At 46.4% G+C, this 18,233-nt stretch overlaps 1 protein-coding gene across 15 annotated transcripts in view; it reads right to left on the bottom strand.

Moving 5' to 3' along the window:
* Window positions 1–18,233, bottom strand: part of LOC110284891 (protocadherin gamma-A4) — a 182,533-nt gene that overhangs the window by 82,710 nt on the left and 81,590 nt on the right. Inside the window, exon 1 of one of the 15 annotated variants that reach the window (XM_021150872.2) lies at window positions 11,106–14,236. The exons of 12 other annotated variants lie outside the window; for them this stretch is intronic. In XM_021150872.2, coding sequence (XP_021006531.1) covers window positions 11,106–13,523 — 2,418 coding nt within the window. In that variant the 5' untranslated portion in view covers window positions 13,524–14,236. Of the gene's footprint in view, window positions 1–2,303; window positions 5,252–6,447; window positions 9,956–11,105; window positions 14,237–18,233 lie in introns of those variants that run through there. 2 more of the 15 variants (XM_021150869.2, XM_029472229.1) reach the window with 2 other exon arrangements.

Here is an 18,233-nt window from a genome sequence, read left to right as displayed (position 1 = left end):
CAAAAAGAACGAAAGAAAGAAAGAAAGAAGAGAGAGAGAGAGAGAGAGAGAGAGAGAGAGAGAGAGAGAGAGAAGGAAAGGAAAANATTAGGATAGATGATGTTTAATGAGTAGAAAATGGACTCTTTCCTGATAGAGAAATGTCAAAGCACTGCCAAGGAGCATGATAACACAACAGAGAGATGTGAGCAAATGTCTGTTCACGTAAGATCACATCAATGGGTGAAAAGGGGTTATATTCAATGTGAGGGAGAGAGAGAGAGAGAGAGAGAGAGAGAGAGAGAGAGAGAGATGATGGTGATGAACTGATGAGTTAACTGAGGGCAAGAGTAGTAGCATGGATGAGGAGGTGTTTCTTGTGGGATCATGGGTGACTGAAGGGTAGCTGTATCAAGAAAAAGCTCTGCTTAGAGCTGTGACAACTCATGAACTCTGCATAGCTGTCTATAGCTGTCTAATACTTAGCAAGCTACACTGGTGTGTCTGCTCTCTTTTAGCAATCTTTTATTGCTTATACAATCTTGAATCTTGAAACGCTCTTATCCTCCTATGCTTTGTGAATGAAGTTTGTGAACTTCCCTGCTTTCAACAGTTTCCCTTCTCTGTCCAAGAGAGAATATTTCAATCTGAAGGAAACAGCTAGATGTGAGATTAGATTAAGTATGGGTACTATATTCTTCTGCAGTTTTCACACCGTTAGTTTGTCACTTGATTTAGCAAATAAAACCTTGAGGAAGTTCAATTTCTAATGAAAATAATATTTCCAATACAGGCATTTCATTGAGAATGATGAGCCATTAGACAATGAAACAACGAATGTGCTGGACTTTGGTGCTATTTATAGAGTTATAGGAATAAGATAAGGAGAGACAGACAGAGATAGACAGAAATAGAGAAACAAAAACAAAGACACATACACACACACACACACACACACACACACAGAGACAGAGACAGAGAGACAGAGATATAGAAGAGATAGAGAAGAGACAGAGATACAGGGCAAGATAGAAAGAGACAGAGACAGACAGAGAGAGACACAAACAGAGACAGAATATTGACACTCATGACTGAGATTAATGTACATTAAGAGGAAACAGAGTTGAAACTGTGGGATACACATGTCAAGAATACCTAACAATCAAAATTCAGATTTACAAACCACGATCAGGTCCATCAACTGAAGGAAGAGAACTAGTGTGCAGGAGTGTGCTGTCAACAACAAGTATGATCAAACAGCAAAAATCAAGCTGTTCACAGCATCGTTTCTAGTGGTATCATGAGCCAGCATTAGCTTTGATGTGTGGCACAGTACACTAAGTCGTGTGGCTAAATTAATTGAGATATGTTAGTTCAGGAAAATACTGGCTGAAAGCAAAAGCTAAGTTCAGAGATTTACAAATATATATATATATATATATATATATATATATATATATATAGAGAGAGAGAGAGAGAGAGAGAGAGAGAGAGAGAGAGAGAGAGAGAAGGAAAGGAAAATTAAAAAGAACAAGAAAAGAAAAAGAAAAAAACCAGGAAAAATAAAAAACATTCTACAGGGTACTACAGTAAAAGAATAAAAGGAAGCAACAACAACTCAACAGTCTGGTTATTCTTCAGAACAATGTAGTGAGTTCACAGTAGGAATGGATAGAAAGGATAAGAAAAAAAATGGTCCTGCATGTCCTCTTCCTACTAAAACCTTGCCAAATTTTGATAGGATAAAGCATTGTTACAAAGTCGAAATAGTCAACAGGATCTAAATATTCCATCGGCCATCAAAAAGCAAAACAGAACTGATCCATGCTTCGAAGAAAAGTTCATTACAAGCCGAGTGTAAGTAAATGAGGAAAAGCTGCAGAGGGCGTGCTACAGACTTGAATTCAATTTAAACATTAGAAGCAAATCGTGGTAGACTATAGAGATGCTGTGAAATTGAAATTAAATTACGTTTGTGCATCATCAAATTGAATCATGATTAGTTTGCATGGATAGCCACCAATCACGATAGACAAACAACATTGAAGCTAACTCATTACAAAGCAAGCAAAGATAATCGATATAGTCCTTCAAAATCGAAAGAAAAGACGCAACTACCAAAACTTGACATTGACAAAGCTCTTCTGAAAAGAAATGTTAATCTGTTGATGTTGTAAGTTATGCAAACCAACGGGTAGTGTTCTAATATGTATGGACCAATTTCACTCACTCAAGCCTAATTTTCATACCCAGCTCAACAAAAGTCCCTTCAAGACTTGTGCCAAAACAGGAACAATTGGGAGACAAAGACATTTCTCTCTCACCTGAATATCTGTCGGCTCACATTTGCCTAAAACCGTAGTTGAGTCTTCAGTTATCAGGAGAGGCTCGCTTTTCCCACAGCTCTCCTGGCTGAGGAGCGTGTCTGCATAGTTGGGCTGCGGGAAGATGAGGTGACTCTTCCTTGAGTCTGCAGTGAGCGAAACTTCGTGGGAATAGGTCTGGAGGAAAGCGCGCATCCCGTCCACGCCCACAAAGTGCGAAGGAGGCACACCAGCCAATCCGCTGGCAGCCTGGAGCAGACGTGATGAGTGCCAGCGCCTAAGCCTGAGAGCCAGCAGTACCATGACAAAGATGAGGAAGATGCAGGAGACTGCAGTGATGGCCACCACTAGGTAGAGGGTGAGGCCTGACTCATCCGGGTTGGCGGGAGACTCCAGACTAACCAAGTCCTCCAGAACCTCTGGAATGCTGTCAGCCACCGCCACTGTGAGCCTGACAGTGGCGGAGAGAGGAGGCTGGCCGTGGTCTTGCACAGTTACCACGAGGCTCTGTTTGAGAGCATCTTTGTCCATCATGGCTCGGGCCGTGCGTACCTCCCCCGTGTGCAGCCCCACGGAGAAGAGTCCTGGCTCGCTGGCTTTGAGCAGGCGATAGGACAGCCAGGCGTTCTGCCCGGAGTCTCTGTCCACAGCCACCACCTTGGTCACTAAATAACCCGGCTCTGCGGAGCGAGGTGCTAATTCCACACCAGTGGAACCATCAGTAGGGAGAGAGGGGTATAAAATCTCTGGAGTGTTGTCATTCTGGTCCAGCACGAAAAGGGTCAGCGAAATATTGCTGCTTAATGGTGGGTCGCCATTATCACTAGCGGTCACTCCCAGTTGTAAGGTCTGGAATTGCTCATAGTCGAAGGATTGCAGGGCATACAGCACACCCGTGTCTGAATTGATAGAAACATAAGAGGATAGAGGTGTTCCCTGGATGGTGTATTCAGCCAGAGAGTAAGTGACCTGGGCATTTTCACTGCTATCCCTATCAATGGCGGTCACCGAGAAGATAGAAGAGCCTCTGGGGTTGTTTTCAGGAATGTAGGCCGAGTAAGAGGAGCTAGAGAAAACTGGAGGGTTGTCGTTGGCATCTGCCACTTTGAGCAGGAGGTGAGTTTCTGTAGACAACGGTGGACTGCCCTGATCTTTGGCGATCAATGTAATATTGTAGCTCTCCACCTGCTCCCGGTCCAGTTCACTATTTGTTATCAATTTATAATAATTTCCATACGTCTTTTCTAACTTAAAAGGAAGACCACTAGGAATGAAGCAAGAGACCTGACCATTTTCTCCAGAATCTTGATCTTGAACGTTTAGAAGAGCAATTACTGTGCCCGAAGGAGAATTTTCCGGCACTGAGTTACTGGCAGAGGTGACAGTTATCTCTGGAGCGTTATCATTCACATCTTCAACCGTAATCAACAACGTGGTGGTGCTAAGCAGCCCTCCACCATCCTGGCCTTGAATTTCCATCTCATAGAATCTGTATTTTTCAAAATCCAGAGGCTTTCCGACTAGAACTTCTCCAGTTTGAGACTTCAGTTGAAATATTTCAGAAGCTTTGCTTTGCTTTTTCCGGAAAGAGTACATCACTTCCCCGTTGATCCCCTCATCTGGGTCTGAGGCATTTACCACGATTACCCGCGTCCCGGAGCTGAGGTTTTCAGGAATACTCACTCTATACACAGACTGTGTAAATTTTGGGATGTGGTCATTGACGTCGAGGACCACCACGCGAATGGGAACCGTGCCCTTGCGGACGGGATCTCCCCCATCTAAGGCTGTGAGGAGGAGGTGGTGAGATGCCTCTTTCTCCCGGTCCAGACCTTCCTCCAGCACTAGCTCTGGATTCTTGTCCCCATCAGTCCCGCCTCTCACCTGCAAGGAGAAATAACTGCTTGGGCTGAGCTGGAAGCTCTGCAGGGAGTTCATCCCTGCATCTGGATCCCTAGCGCTAGGAAGCGGAAATCGCGACCCAGGACTGGTATGCTCGCTGACTTTGATCTCTATTTCCTCTTCCTGGAAGCTGGGAGCGTTATCGTTAATGTCCAGTACTTCCACCTCAACTCCGTAAATCTTCAGGGTTTCCTCCACGAGAATTTCCAAATTCAGCAAGCAGGAGGGCATCGTATCACATAGCTCTTCACGGTCGATCCTACCTGCAGTGACCAAGCTGCCGCCTCGCGGATTCAGAGAGAAAAGCCGCGATTGTCCCCTGGAGATGATGCGGACTCCACGTTCCGCGACCTCCCAGGGCTCCAGCCCCAGGTCTTTAGAGATGTTGCCTACGAAGAAGCCTTTATCTGTTTCTTCTGGAACCGAGTATCGGATCTGTCCTGTCCCAAAGGTCAGCAAGGTCCCCAGGAAAATGCACAGCGGGATCAGCGCGCGGCGGTCCAGGCGCTGAGACTGATTCGCCATGGCTGGGTGTGAGCGTTATTCCGTGAGGGTCTTGCGCCGGTTTATTTTTTATTTATTTTTTCCGAGTCAGCTTTTGTGTCTACGAGGTTCCAGGTATCCCGCATCCAAAACATAATCCAAAGCGAACGGAGGTGTTTTTACTTCCAGAGTTGAGATGCGTGAGTATCCATCCCTTTTTCGGCTTTGTGTGGTAGAGGTTCGGGAGAAGTACTCAATAGCTTTGTCCTCCCGTTCCCCGATTGGTCAACAGCGGCGCCTAGAGCCCAATCTTATTATTGCAACACTAATAAAAACCCGGTGTCTGTTGCGGAGAAAACTGTCACACTCACCTTTTCCGTGGAGCCTAACATTTGTGAAGCCGACAACAGCAAACAACAGCTATGTGATGTGATGTAAAATTTACCAAGAGAACTTATGAAAAGGGTAGTTATTAAATGGATTTGTTTAATTAAAAAACGTTTCAAAATAACACTGGGACTTAAAATACACAGGTTAGTTGTGATTCCAGCTGGTTTTACTAACTGTAGAGACGCCGCGTTTTTGAATGAGAAGCCAGCATGGCCCAGACGAAATCCTCAGGTAGGATTCATGGCTATTATTCTTACTACTTTTTATTCAAGGTTTTATCTTATTAGTTTAATTATGAGTATATGCATGTGTCTTTGTGAGTATGTGCACAGGCAAGTATGGGTTCATGTGAAGTCCAGAAGAAGGTGGAGCTGGAGTTATCGCAGTAGTAAGCTGCCAGTCACGGGTGCTGGGAACCGAACGTGGGTCCTCTCAAAGAGTAATGGCGCTCTTAACCACTAACCCATCTCTCCAGTTCCCACCAACATTGCTTTTATTCTTAACGAGTTATTTTTAATGAGTATGATAACGACGGAATGTTCCATTCAAAATTTGAATAGTATTATGGTTATCATTTAAAACATAATAAAATCTGCCTGTAAGGCATATCCAAAACTGGAAGGTATTTTAATGAAAAATTGACGTGAGATTTTTAGTCAGGAGGAGGAGAGAATTAATTGGTAATTGAAGCAAGACCTAGAGCACACTACATGCTCAAATTTAAAAAAAAAAGAACAAAAGAAAGAAAAGGAAAGAAAGGAAAAAAAGAAAAGAAGAGAAAAGAAAAGAAAAGAAAAACACCTTAAGAATTAAATATGGGCCGGGCAGTGGTGGCACACATCTTTAATCCCAGCAGTTGGCGGATTTCTGGCCAGCCTGGTCTACAGAGTGAGTTCCAGGACAGCCAGGGCGACACAGAGAAACCCTGTCTCATAAAACAAAACAAAGAATTAAATATGATTGGATAGTAGAGTATTTCAGCACCTCAAACCTTTTGTGCATGCTGGATAGAACTGGTTTTGGTTCACACAAGGTACAAGTTTTGTTTCCATAGCACACTCCCACACCCTTCCAAAAGCAGTGATGCCCACAAGTTTGACCTACATTTCTATTAGGATCTAAAGCTCCTACAATAGATCCCAGTGCAGTGGTCCACGCCTTTAATCCCAGTTCTTGGGAAGCAGAGGCAGGTGGCTCTCTATGAATTCTAGGCCCTTCTGGTTTACACAGCTAATCCCAGAACAACCGGGAATATACAGAGAGACCCTGTCTCAAACAAAACAAACCAAACCAAACCATCCATTAAAATAGTAGCTCTATATAGGAGTACGTTGGCGTACCGGAATATAAAAAGCATAACATTAAATACCTGGTTAAAGGTCTTCTCGTCTGCTTCAACACTAGGAGTTAAAATACTAGCCAACAGTGCTGAGGAGCTATCTTTGTTGAGAATATCTTGTGCAGCTGGACAATCTCCAACGGATGTGAAGAAATTAAATTCTGGTTTAAGTTGATCTCCCGGCACGCACAGATTATAGGCATAGGGCAATGTTCCCTCGCTGTAGTTGGGTGGAAGTACTGGTCTAGACTTGGAACCAAGAACCGACCCAAAGCAACCAGTGGATGAAGGGCTGGAAGACTGTCGCAGGCGCAAAGCAATGGCGAAAATTACTGCGAGAAGGAAAAGCACTGAGATCAAGGCCAAGGCCACCACCAGGTAAAACTGAAGCTCATTCTGAGGGTCGGAGGAGATGGGATGATCGACGAGGTCTGGCAACGCTTCTTGTAGGCTGTCTGCAAAAACTAGGAGCAGTGTAGCAGTGGCAGACAGAGGTGGCTGTCCACCATCACGCACAGCGACCAGAAGGCGCTGACGAGCTGCATCCTTGTCGCTCAAGGCACGCGCTGTGCGCACCTCGCCCGTGCGCAGCCCCAGGCTGAAGAGACCGGGATCGCTGGCCTGCAGCACGTGGTAAGACAGCCAGGCATTGTGTCCTGAGTCTGCATCCACAGCCACCACCTTGGTGACCAGGTATCCAGGCTCAGCGGCACGCGGTACCATGTCGAAGAGCGCAGAGCCATCGGGCTCGAGCGTGGGATACAGCACGCGTGGCGCGTTGTCGTTGCGGTCGCCCACCAGCACGCGCATGCTCACGTTGGCGCTGAGCGCAGGCGATCCCTGGTCTCGCGCTTGTAAAGTCAGCTGGAAGGAGCGAATCTGCTCATGGTCAAAGGCACGCTGCGCGTACACTACTCCACTGTCCTGGTTCACGGACACGAAGGACGACAGCGCTTTTGGTTCTAGGTCGCTGGCTATAATGGAGTAGGAGACGAGGCCATTCGATCCCACATCTGGATCCCATGCTTTGACTTGGGTTATGGAGGTACCGGGCTGGTTGTTCTCTGGTACGTTTATCAGGTAGGCCTGCTGTTGGAAAACAGGTGCATTGTCGTTGACGTCAGCGACGTTCAGAGTGATGGTTGTGCTGGAGGAAAGGGGCGGCTTGCCCCTATCTGTGGCTGTGATAGTGACATTGTACCCTGGGGTCTGTTCCCGGTCTAAGATGCTATCTGTTACTAACTTGAAGTAATTGTTGGAAGAAGAATGAATCTTAAATGGATTGTTTCCGCTTAAACTGCACATGACTTCTGCGTTTTCCCCAGAATCTCGATCCCGTACCTTGAAGAGGGCCACAACAGTTCCGGAAGAGGAATCCTCCGAAATCTGATCAGAGAGAGAAGTGATGATTATTTCTGGGCGGTTGTCGTTCTCGTCTAGAACCTCTATAATTACTTTACACTGTGAAGAAAGAGATCCTCGGTCCTTTGCCTCCACATCAATCGTATATTGTTCTACTTCTTCAAAATCCAACGACTGGCGAGTTACAATATCTCCTGTTATGGGATCCAGAGAGAACTCGTGCTGGGCTTTGTTAGCCACACCCAGGAAGGAATACGTGAACTCTGCGTTGATACCCTCGTCCTGATCCATTGCCTTTAGCCTTAGGATGGTCGTTCCTGTAGGCAAGTCTTCTGGAAGGCGGACTCTGTACACGTCTTGGCTGAACACTGGGGGGTTATCATTGGCGTCCATCACTCGGATTCGGAGCTGAGCAGTACCAGTACGGGGCGGGTCTCCACCGTCTACAGCAGTCAGCACCAGGTGGTGTGTGCTCTCTGCTTCTCGGTCCAGCATCTTTTGCAATTCTAATTCTGGGTATTTGCTACCATCCGGATTGTCTTTCACCAACAATAAGAAGTAGTCGTTAGGACTTAACTGGTATTTACTTAGAGAATTCATACCAATATCAGGATCTTTTGCTGACTCCAGAATTGTTCTCGCCCCTGGGCTGACGGATTCACTTATCTCTAGGTTTATTTCATCTTTTGGAAATTGAGGAGCGTGATCATTAACATCCTCAATCTCCACAACGACATGAAAAATATTTAAAGGGTTTTCCAGCACAGCTTCCAACTGCAGCTCACACTTTCTTCTCCCTTTGCATATCTGCTCGCGATCTATGCGGTCCTTCACCAGTANGTCCCCGCTCTCCGAATCCACGCTGAAGTGCAGCTTCTCAGCGCTGACCCGCAGCTTCCGAGCCGACACTTCCAGGACACTGAGCCCCAGGTCCTTGGCGAGCTTCCCCACCACCGACCCGCGGTCCAGCTCCTCGGGGATGGAGTAGCGGACCGGCTGGCCCAGCGCGGGACAGAACAAAGGCAGCAGCAGGGTAAACAGTACCTGCGGGCGGCCGGGGCGCTTCCTCCGCGCGCTGCTCCCTCCCATTGCTGACTCAGGTCTTCAGATCTTCACAGTAGGAGAGAGTGCAGCCTACGAGGGTGGAGGTCCGTTTGGCCAGGGACAGCAGGACCCCAGTTTTGTGCTGAGAATCGGTGTCTTAGTGTGTGTGATTGTGAGTTCCTCTTGGTATGTATTTGTTTCAAACGCAGGGAATTGCAGCTTAGAGACTGAGGGATCCGGGCAGCGGAGCTTTCGCTGTACTGGCCGACAGCGGCGCCCAGAGGCTCTGAGTGGAATTGCAGTCTGGCGTTTCAGATTTTGGGGGAAATCTTTTATTTTCTATAATTGTAAGTTGATAGCCAAAATATTTGAATTTTCTTTCTCATTGATTTTGTTTCCCTAGTGAAAAATTTTATTAATAAACATTCTTTCATATATAAACATTTATACTCATTTTGGTTAGATTGATAGTGTATTTCCTTCAAATTAAAAAGCATGAAAGAAAGTGAAGGCCCACAGGACCAATGGCCCACTGTTACCCAAGTCCGTCATCCACGGGAAATGACTATCTCTCTTTTTGAGGATAATTATATTTGCCATTAGCTCTAGCTCTCGTTAGTTATAAATACCCCTGCACCCAATTTAGACACTGGAATCCAACCCTGACTGTATCCAAATATCCAGGATGTTCAGCACTGACTGGTCTCAAAAATTTAATAGAACATTTGCAATGTCAAGAGAGTGCTGTTGAAGCTTGCACTTTTCCAAATAACAGAACTGAAATATGCACATAATAATTATTACTTTTGAGGGACAAAGATGTAGGACGATGACTTCAATGAATAAATCGTATTATAACTCCAGAGCCTTTACTTACCTTCCACGGACCTATGGCTAGCCAAGAGTTGACACAAAAGTGTCAGGGACTCAGGTGTATTTTGAGACGCCGTAGAGTACTCTTTATTTTAGTAACTTCTGGAGAGTAATAAAAGATCCAGAGATTGAATCAAATATATCACGATTTTTCTTGAACTACATGTGCTCAGCAATATCTTCACCAACCATTTGTTTAGAAGAGTTTCATGAACATCTTTGCTTGAATTCAGACCTTCTGATGAGCTGGCAATTCTTTCTTTGCTCTTAGCTCTTCTTTTCTTTTCTTTTTTTTCTTTTTTATTGGATATGTTCTTTATTTACATTTCAAATGTTATCCCCTTTCCTGGTTTCCCCTCTGAAAAACATCCTCCCCCTCCCCTCCCCTCCCCTCCCCTCCCCCCTCTTAGTTTATTGTAAAGCTCTGTCACAGCACTTGAGATTCTGCTGGCTGAGTTTTCTTCTACATTAGAGAGAGAACATCCTCATCACGTGGTTAGCCTCATCACGTGGTTAGCCTCACCACGTGGTTAGCCTCATCACGTGGTTAGCCTCACCACGCGATTAGCTTTTGTTCCTGGGAATGTGAGCAATGCTATCCACCCCAACCCATATTTACATTTTAGCTTTAATCGATGGCGTGTATAATTTTGGAGAAAAATAAGACAAAGAGAACAAAAATTCTCCATTTAACATTGCATAAATTCTTGGAATCATCATCAGGCAAGAAAAGTGAAATTAAAAGGCTGTATAGTAAGATGCCACATAATCATATGCAGAAGGAATGCCGCTGGGCTAATGGGCATGATTATGTTTATAAAGATTCTAAGCACATAGTTATGAATTGTTGGTTGGATATTAATGAAAACTTCAAATATCTAAAGCGTATATTCAGTTATTGTTTGAAAAGAATGTACTCGAAAAGACATATTGTTTTGTCCTTAAAGAACACCAACGAACAGCCTTAGATTTAGCTTGTGTGTCTGTCGGGGCCAATGCATTTGTTTCTGACATTTACTTAATTTTAACAGACTTGCCTTCAAAAGAGCTCAGGTCTGCTAAAGTGGCAGGGTTGCAGCATGTGGTCAGCGAGGACACATAAATCAACTGACACTTCCACACGACGTTCCCTTGTAGGGAGCATCCATGTTGTACTCAGCAATAAAACACAAGGTTCTGCAAAAGCTACTCATACAACCCTAGGGCAACCTAGGTGGTTTTCACCACAGTTCCCAGTTCAGTCTTAACTAGCAGATTCTACTCGCTAATGTTTTAGCAAGAGGCAAGCTGGAACCTGGAACCGTGAGAAGTGATTTTAAAGTAGAATCTACCATTTCCAGCATTTGGGCTCAAGCACAACGGTAAATCGGCTCGTAATTGTTTAAAGAAAAAGTAAAATCAGAACTCACTGGCACTAAAGGAGCGTCTTCTACAGGACACTTGGGATCATCTAACAAAGACAAAGGTTCTTTTTTCTCACAGCTCTCCTGGCTGATGAGCGTGTCTGCGTAGTTAGGCTGTGGGAAGATCAGATGACTCTTCCGGGAATCAGCAGTGAGGGAAACCTCGTGCGAATAGGTCTGCAAGAAAGCGCGCACCCCGTCCACGCCCACATAGTGAGAGGCAGGCACGCCAGCCAATCCATCTCTCGAAGACTGCAGCACGTGAGACTTGTGCCAGCGCCGGAGTTTGAGTGCCAACAACACAATGACGAAGGCGAGAAAGACGCAAGAAACAGCTGCCACTGCCACTACTAGGTAGAGTGTGAGGTTTGAGGCCTCAGAGTCCTGTGGTGGCTCCAGGTTGCCCAAGTCTGCCAGGACATCAGGGATGCTGTCAGCTACCGCAACAGTCAAAGTGACCGTTGCGGAGAGAGGAGGCTGGCCGTGGTCCTGCACAGCCACCACTAGACTCTGCTTGAGAGCATCTCTTTCCATCAGGGCTCGGGCTGTGCGCACCTCACCAGTGTGCAGCCCTACAGTGAAGAGCCCTGGTTCACTGGCCTTGAGTAGGCGATAGGACAGCCAGGCATTCTGTCCTGAGTCTCTGTCCACTGCCACCACCTTCGTCACCAGATAGCCCAGCTCTGCTGAGCGGGGAGCAAGCTCTACCCCAGTGGAGCCGTCGGTGGGCATGGTGGGGTACAAGATTTCTGGAGAGTTGTCATTTTGATCCAGCACGAACAGGGTCAAGGACACATTGCTGTGGAGGGGAGGCTTTCCGCTGTCGCTGGCAGTCACCTGTACCTGCAGTTCACGAAGCTGCTCATAGTCAAAGGACCAGAGCGCATACAGGATGCCAGTGTCTGAGTTGATGGATATGTAGGAAGAAAGTGGTGCCCCCTCAATGGTGTCTTCAGCCAGGGAGTAAAGGATCTGGGCGTTCTCTTTGCTGTCTGGATCGAGGGCAGTCACTGAGAAGATGGAGGCGCCTCTGGGATTGTTCTCTGGGATGTAGGTAAAGTAGGATGGACGAGAGAAGGTAGGTGGGTTGTCGTTGATATCTGCCACTTGCAGAGTGAAGTCAGCTTTGGTTGACAAAGGTGGGTTTCCCCCATCAGTGGCTGTTACTGTGATGTTGTAAGCGGGTACCTGTTCCCGATCAAGGGCTCTTTGTGTCACTAGCCTATAGTAACTGTCAATGGACTTTTCTAATTTAAACGGAAGATTCCCTGACATGGAACAGGTTACCTCTCCATTCTGCCCGGAGTCTAAATCGTGGACGTTTAATAGGGCTACGACAGTTCCCACCGGCGAATCTTCTGTCACTGGACTGAAGAGAGATGTGATGGTCACCTCAGGACTGTTGTCATTTACATCTTCTACTGTAATCAGCACCTTCGCAGTTGCAAGATAGGCCCCTCCATCTTCAGCTTGGATTTCTATTTCATAGAAACTCATTTCTTCATAATCTAGATTTTCAGATATTTTTATTTCGCCGGTATTTTTGTCTAGTTGGAATTTGGACAATTCTGTGACCAGTGATTTTTGGAATGCGTATGTCACTTCTCCATTGGCGCCTTCGTCTTTGTCGGTGGCGGTTACCTTTAGCAGTTGGGTGCCCACAGGCAGGTTCTCTGGAATGTTCACGCGGTATTCAGTGGAGGTGAAGACTGGAGCATTGTCATTTGCATCAAAGACGGTCACAGTGATGAGGACAGTGCCTGATCTGGGAGGGTTTCCTCCGTCAGAGGCCACGAGGACCAGGTGGTGAATCGCCTCTTCCTCACGATCTAGGGCGTGTTCCAGCACTAGCTCCGGGTACTTGACGCCCTTAGCACCGCTCTGAACGACTAGGGAGAAGTGCTTATTGGGGCTGAGCTTGTAGCTCTGCAGAGAGTTCACGCCCACATCCGGATCAATAGCTTGCGGGAGAGGAAAACGCATTCCTGGGGCGACATTTTCATTAATTTTCACATCTAGAGTTTCTGCTTGGAATTTTGGCGCATTGTCATTGACATCTGTTACCTCTATTTCTATCCCGAAAAGTTTCACCATATCTTCAACAAGGATGTTAAAGCTGACGAGACAGGGCGCGCTCTGGGCGCACAGCTCCTCCCGGTCTATCCTGCCCGCGGTGACTAAGCTGCCGCCTCGCGGGTTCAGAGAGAAAAGCTGCGACCTACCTCTGGAGATGATGCGGACCCCGCGTTCCGCTAGCTGGCGGGGCTCCAGCCCTAGGTCCTTGGAGATGTTGCCCACGAAGGAGCCTTTCTCTAATTCCTCAGGAACGGAGTAGCGGATCTGCCGAGCTGCGGATTCCCAGGACATCCATAGGAAAAGGAGAACCAGTTTGGTGCGCTCTGAGAGATTCCTTTGAGCGGCCATTGTCTTCTGACTACGGAATTCTCTCAAAGCTCTTCCCGATCCGCCAGGCGCGCAGTGTGTTTCACCCGGTTCTTTTCTTCTTTCTGTGACCCCTGGAGTCTCCCGCAGCTGAAGCACCTTAAAGTGCGGAGTGATTTTCGTTGCAGCCCAGGAGCCGGTTTGCCGGAACTGTGAGGCTTTAAGCTTTTGGACCCTGAGAATCCCAACTGTGCTCCAGTGGCTTTTTGCTCCTCGTAGGTGAACAGCGGCGCTCAGAGTCGGAAGAAGTTACTGCACCCACTACAATATTTCAGCAAATGCATTTTTCTGTTGAATTATTTTAATTTACTTTAATTTCCTTCGGTTTCTCTGTTTTGTTTTGTTTTGTTTTTGGAAAGGGCGTGAGATTGAAAGCAGGGCTTCACATTTACGCAGGCAAGAGCTCCAACAGTGAGCTGCATCAGAGCCCTTCTCAAGGTTTCTTATTGGAGGTATAATAAGCTAAATTGATCATATTTGCATTTTATTTTCAACAGAAGCACACCCACTTAAAACATAGTAATATTTATTTTGTATTGAAAAATCTTACAACTTTGGTATTCATTCACATGGAGACAGGTATATTTCTTTTGATAAAATTCACTTTGAAAGATGATTTTAGCTTCCTTTAATTTGATTGTTGTTTCGTTTAGAATCCTGTAAGAGGCTGGTCTTCTGGTCGCTGTGTGTGATATTAATCCTTGACATTTTGAAAAGATGTACTTTTTCTTATATAGGATTTTTTTTGAAATTTTAATCTTTTTTGTTTTGTTTTGTGTTTTTTTTGTTTTGCTTTGTTTTTGTTGTTTTTTGTTTTGTTTTGTTTTTTTCAAGACAGGGTTTCTCTGTGTAGCCTTGGCTGTCCTGGAACTCACTCTGTAGACCAGGCTGGCCTCGAACTCAGAAATCCTCCTGCCTCTGCCTCCCAAGTGCTGGGATTATAGGCATGCGCCACCACGCCCGGCTTTGAAATTTTAATTAGGCTATTTAGAAATGAACTCATCAAATAATTAGAAAGTAAAAGGAGCAAATCCTACAGTTGCCCACTAAAATGTATTGCAATTGGAAGACAAACAGTACAAGGATTTCAGGCACAAACCTGAAACAAAACCAAAGATCTGGTGATGTGAACTTTTTTTTTCAGTGTAGGAAATCAAACGATGTGAGGCAAGTGCTCTACACTTGAGCTAAACCCCAACCCTGCTGTACAGTTTTGAATAAGCACGTTTCTATGCCAAGTGTCCTATTTCATCAGAGCATTGATACAAATATTAACAGTGTCTTCGCCTAGGCAGTTTACCAGGAAGTGTGAAGAGGTGAACTTTCTTTTGTATGCATTTAGAGTTTAGCCTGCCCACCCACACCAGGAAGGGGCCACAGGCTCACTTTTTTCATATTGTAAACAGGTTGTTTGTAAGTGTTTCAGTCAACATGTCATCACTCTCCAAATATTTTGTTACAGTTTTGAAAGGCCAGGGTCTTGTCCCCTGAGCATTGGAATTCTAGGTAGGCACTGGCCAGGCCCAACGATAATTTTTTTTTTCTTTCAAAGATCTTAAATCCCAAACATACAGAAAGGAAAAAGGCAAGAGAATCTCTCAGTTTTCTTGGAAATCGTTTCTTTCAATGTAGAGGAAGAGACTGAGAAAAGGCACAGAAGCAGTTCTAAGAAAAAGGGATGGATAATAGGACGGGGAAAGGCAGAAGAACCAGAAGTCGAGGAGAATGCCCCTCCAGGGCAGTTGTGTTGACTTTTGGGGACCACAAAACCTTGGAGCTATGAACAAAACATCAAGCCACCTCTCAAGCATCGCATCTGAGCCTGAGCAGAAGCTGGAAGACCGTTCGCTGATGTCGCAGTCACCTCCCCAAGTGCTCCCAGGTGGACAGAAAAGGTAAATGGAACCTTCAAAAGGGGGCAGAAAGAATTGACAGCCAAGGGTTTCCTGGCAAGGAGCACCTGTTCTGATTGCTCAGCGTGCTTCAGCATTTTAGACATTGAAACATATAACTTCAATGCATACATTCATTTAAGTAGGGAGCTTGACTAGGCTATTCATTTATTTGGTTAAACACCAAGATTACTGCCTTAAAAGTTGTTTTATGTGTATGAGCGTTTGGACCTCATATGTGTATATGCACCTCGTGCCCTTGCCTGGGGCCCAGGGAAGAGAGGTGTCAGATTTCCCTATGCCCTGGAGACCTGTGCCCAGTGTGGGTGCTGGGAACTGAATCCAGATCCTCTGTAGGAGCAACAAGTGTTCTTCACCCTCCCTTGACCCACCTCTCCAGCCACAAGACCTTTACTGCCACTGTTTGCCAATCAGTCTTATAAGATTATATCTCCAATTTGTTAATGATTATTTTCTACCGAAGGATAGATGAACTTATTATGAACGAAATGTCATCATTTCACCATTGAGAAGATAAGATGGTAATTAGCTAATGAGTTCTCAAATGTCAACCTAGATACGAAAATGAAGTTACTATACACGAAATAAGAGAAACTAGGATTATTAAAGAAAAAAAAAGAAAGAAACTCACCGGTGTTAGAGTCTCAGGATGTGTTGTCAAATCATCTCCCAGGTGAAGCGGAATTAAGGCCCCAGGAGAACTACCGCAAACGACCTCTTGAGAAGAAGGCAAAGGTGCGCTACATTTCAGAAAATTTAACTCCGCCTTTCCCGTTTGCCCAACGCACAGATTATAGGAATAGGGTAGAGTGCCCTCGCTATAGTTGAGAGTAACCCCTGGTCTAGCCTTAGAACAAAGACCAGACTGAAAGCAGCCCCAGACCGAGGGGCTGGAGGAGTGTCGCAGTCGAAGTGCAATGGCTAGAATCACAGCCAGGAGGAAAAGCACAGAAATCAAGGCCAAAGCCACCACCAAGTAGAACTGCAGCTCGGCTTGCGGATCAGGGGGCAGTGAGCGGTCACTGAGGTCTGGCAGGGCCTCCTGCAAGCTATCAGCGAATACTAGAAGTAGCGTGGCGGTGGCCGAGAGGGGTGGCTGTCCACCATCGCGAACACCAACCAACAGGCGCTGCCGCGCAGCATCCTTTTCGCCCAAGGCACGCGCTGTGCGCACCTCGCCCGTGCGCAGTCCCAGGCTGAAGAGCCCGGGATCGCTGGCCTGCAGCACGTGGTAAGACAGCCAGGCATTGTGTCCCGAGTCTGCGTCCACCGCCACCACCTTGGTGACCAGGTATCCGGGCTCGGCAGCGCGCGGCACCATGTCGAAGAGTGCAGAACCGTCGGGCTCGAGCGCGGGATACAAAACGCGTGGCGCGTTGTCGTTGCGGTCGCCCACCAGCACGCGCATGCTCACGTTGGCACTGAGCGCGGGCGATCCCTGATCCCGCGCCTGCAGTGTCAACTGGAAGGAGCGCAGCTGTTCGTGGTCGAAGGCGCGCTGTGCGAACACCACTCCGCTCTGCGCATTCACGGTCACGTAGGACCACAGCGATTTAGGCTCCAGGTCACTGGCTATGATGGAGTAGGAGACATGACCATTGGCCCCCAGATCTGGGTCGGAGGCGCTGACTTGAGCGATGGAGGCTCCAGGCGGATTGTTCTCTGCCACATGGACTATGTATGAAGACTTCTGGAAAGCCGGAGCGTTGTCGTTAACGTCAGTGATGTGCAGAGCGATGGTTGTACTGGAAGAGAGGGCTGGCTTGCCTTTGTCCGTGGCGGTGATGGTGACATTGTACTGTGGGCTCTGCTCTCGGTCTAGGGCTCCATCTGTTACTAACTTGTAGTAGTTCCTAGAAGAAGCCTGGATCTTGAAAGGCAGGTCTTTGCCTATATCACACGTGACTTCCCCATTTCCTCCGAAATCCCGATCTCTCGTTTTGAAGAGGACAACCACCACTCCCGGAGGAGAATTTTCCAAGATATGATCAGAAAGGGAGGTGATGGTGATTTCTGGACTGTTGTCATTTTCATCTAGGACTTCTATGATGATTTTACACCGTGTAGAGAGACCACCGCCGTCCTTCGCTTCTACTTCCATGGTGTACCTCTCTATGTCTTCAAAATCCAGCGACTGGTTATTCTTGATCACTCCTGTTTTCTCATCCAGTGAGAACACGTGTCTTGTGCTCTGCGCAGTGCTCCGAAAGTAGTAACGTATCTCAGCATTGACGCCCTCATCCTCATCAGTGGCTGTCACTTGCAACACAGATGATCCTGGGGACAGATTTTCACTAACACTGACCTGATATTCCTCTTTGCTAAACACTGGAGGGTTGTCATTGATGTCCTTTACAGATATTTCTATCTGAGTGGTGGCACTCCGGGGTGGGTCCCCTCCATCCAAGGCAGTTAGTATCAAGCGATGAGACCTCTGTTCTTCCCTATCTAGGAGTTTCTCCAGAGACAACTCTGGGGTTTTGCCACCATCAGGATTAACTCTAACCATTAACGAGAAATAAGGGTTGGAGTTTATCTGGTAATCTTTAACTGAATTCAAATTTATGTCGGGGTCAGTGGCAGGCTCAAGGGGTATTCGTGTACCAACCGCCACAGTTTCTAAGATTTCTAAACGCGTTTCTTTCTTCTCGAATTGAGGAGCATTATCATTAACATCCTCAATTTCCACAACGACATGAAAAATATTTAAAGGGTTTTCCAGCACAGCTTCCAACTGCAGCTCACACTTTCTTCTCCCTTTGCATATCTGCTCGCGATC

The sequence above is a fragment of the Mus caroli genome, chromosome 18 (assembly GCF_900094665.2).
Source record: "Mus caroli chromosome 18, CAROLI_EIJ_v1.1, whole genome shotgun sequence".
In the NCBI taxonomy this organism is placed as follows: Eukaryota; Metazoa; Chordata; class Mammalia; order Rodentia; family Muridae; genus Mus; species Mus caroli.
This window is presented reverse-complemented; position numbering and strand designations above follow the sequence as displayed.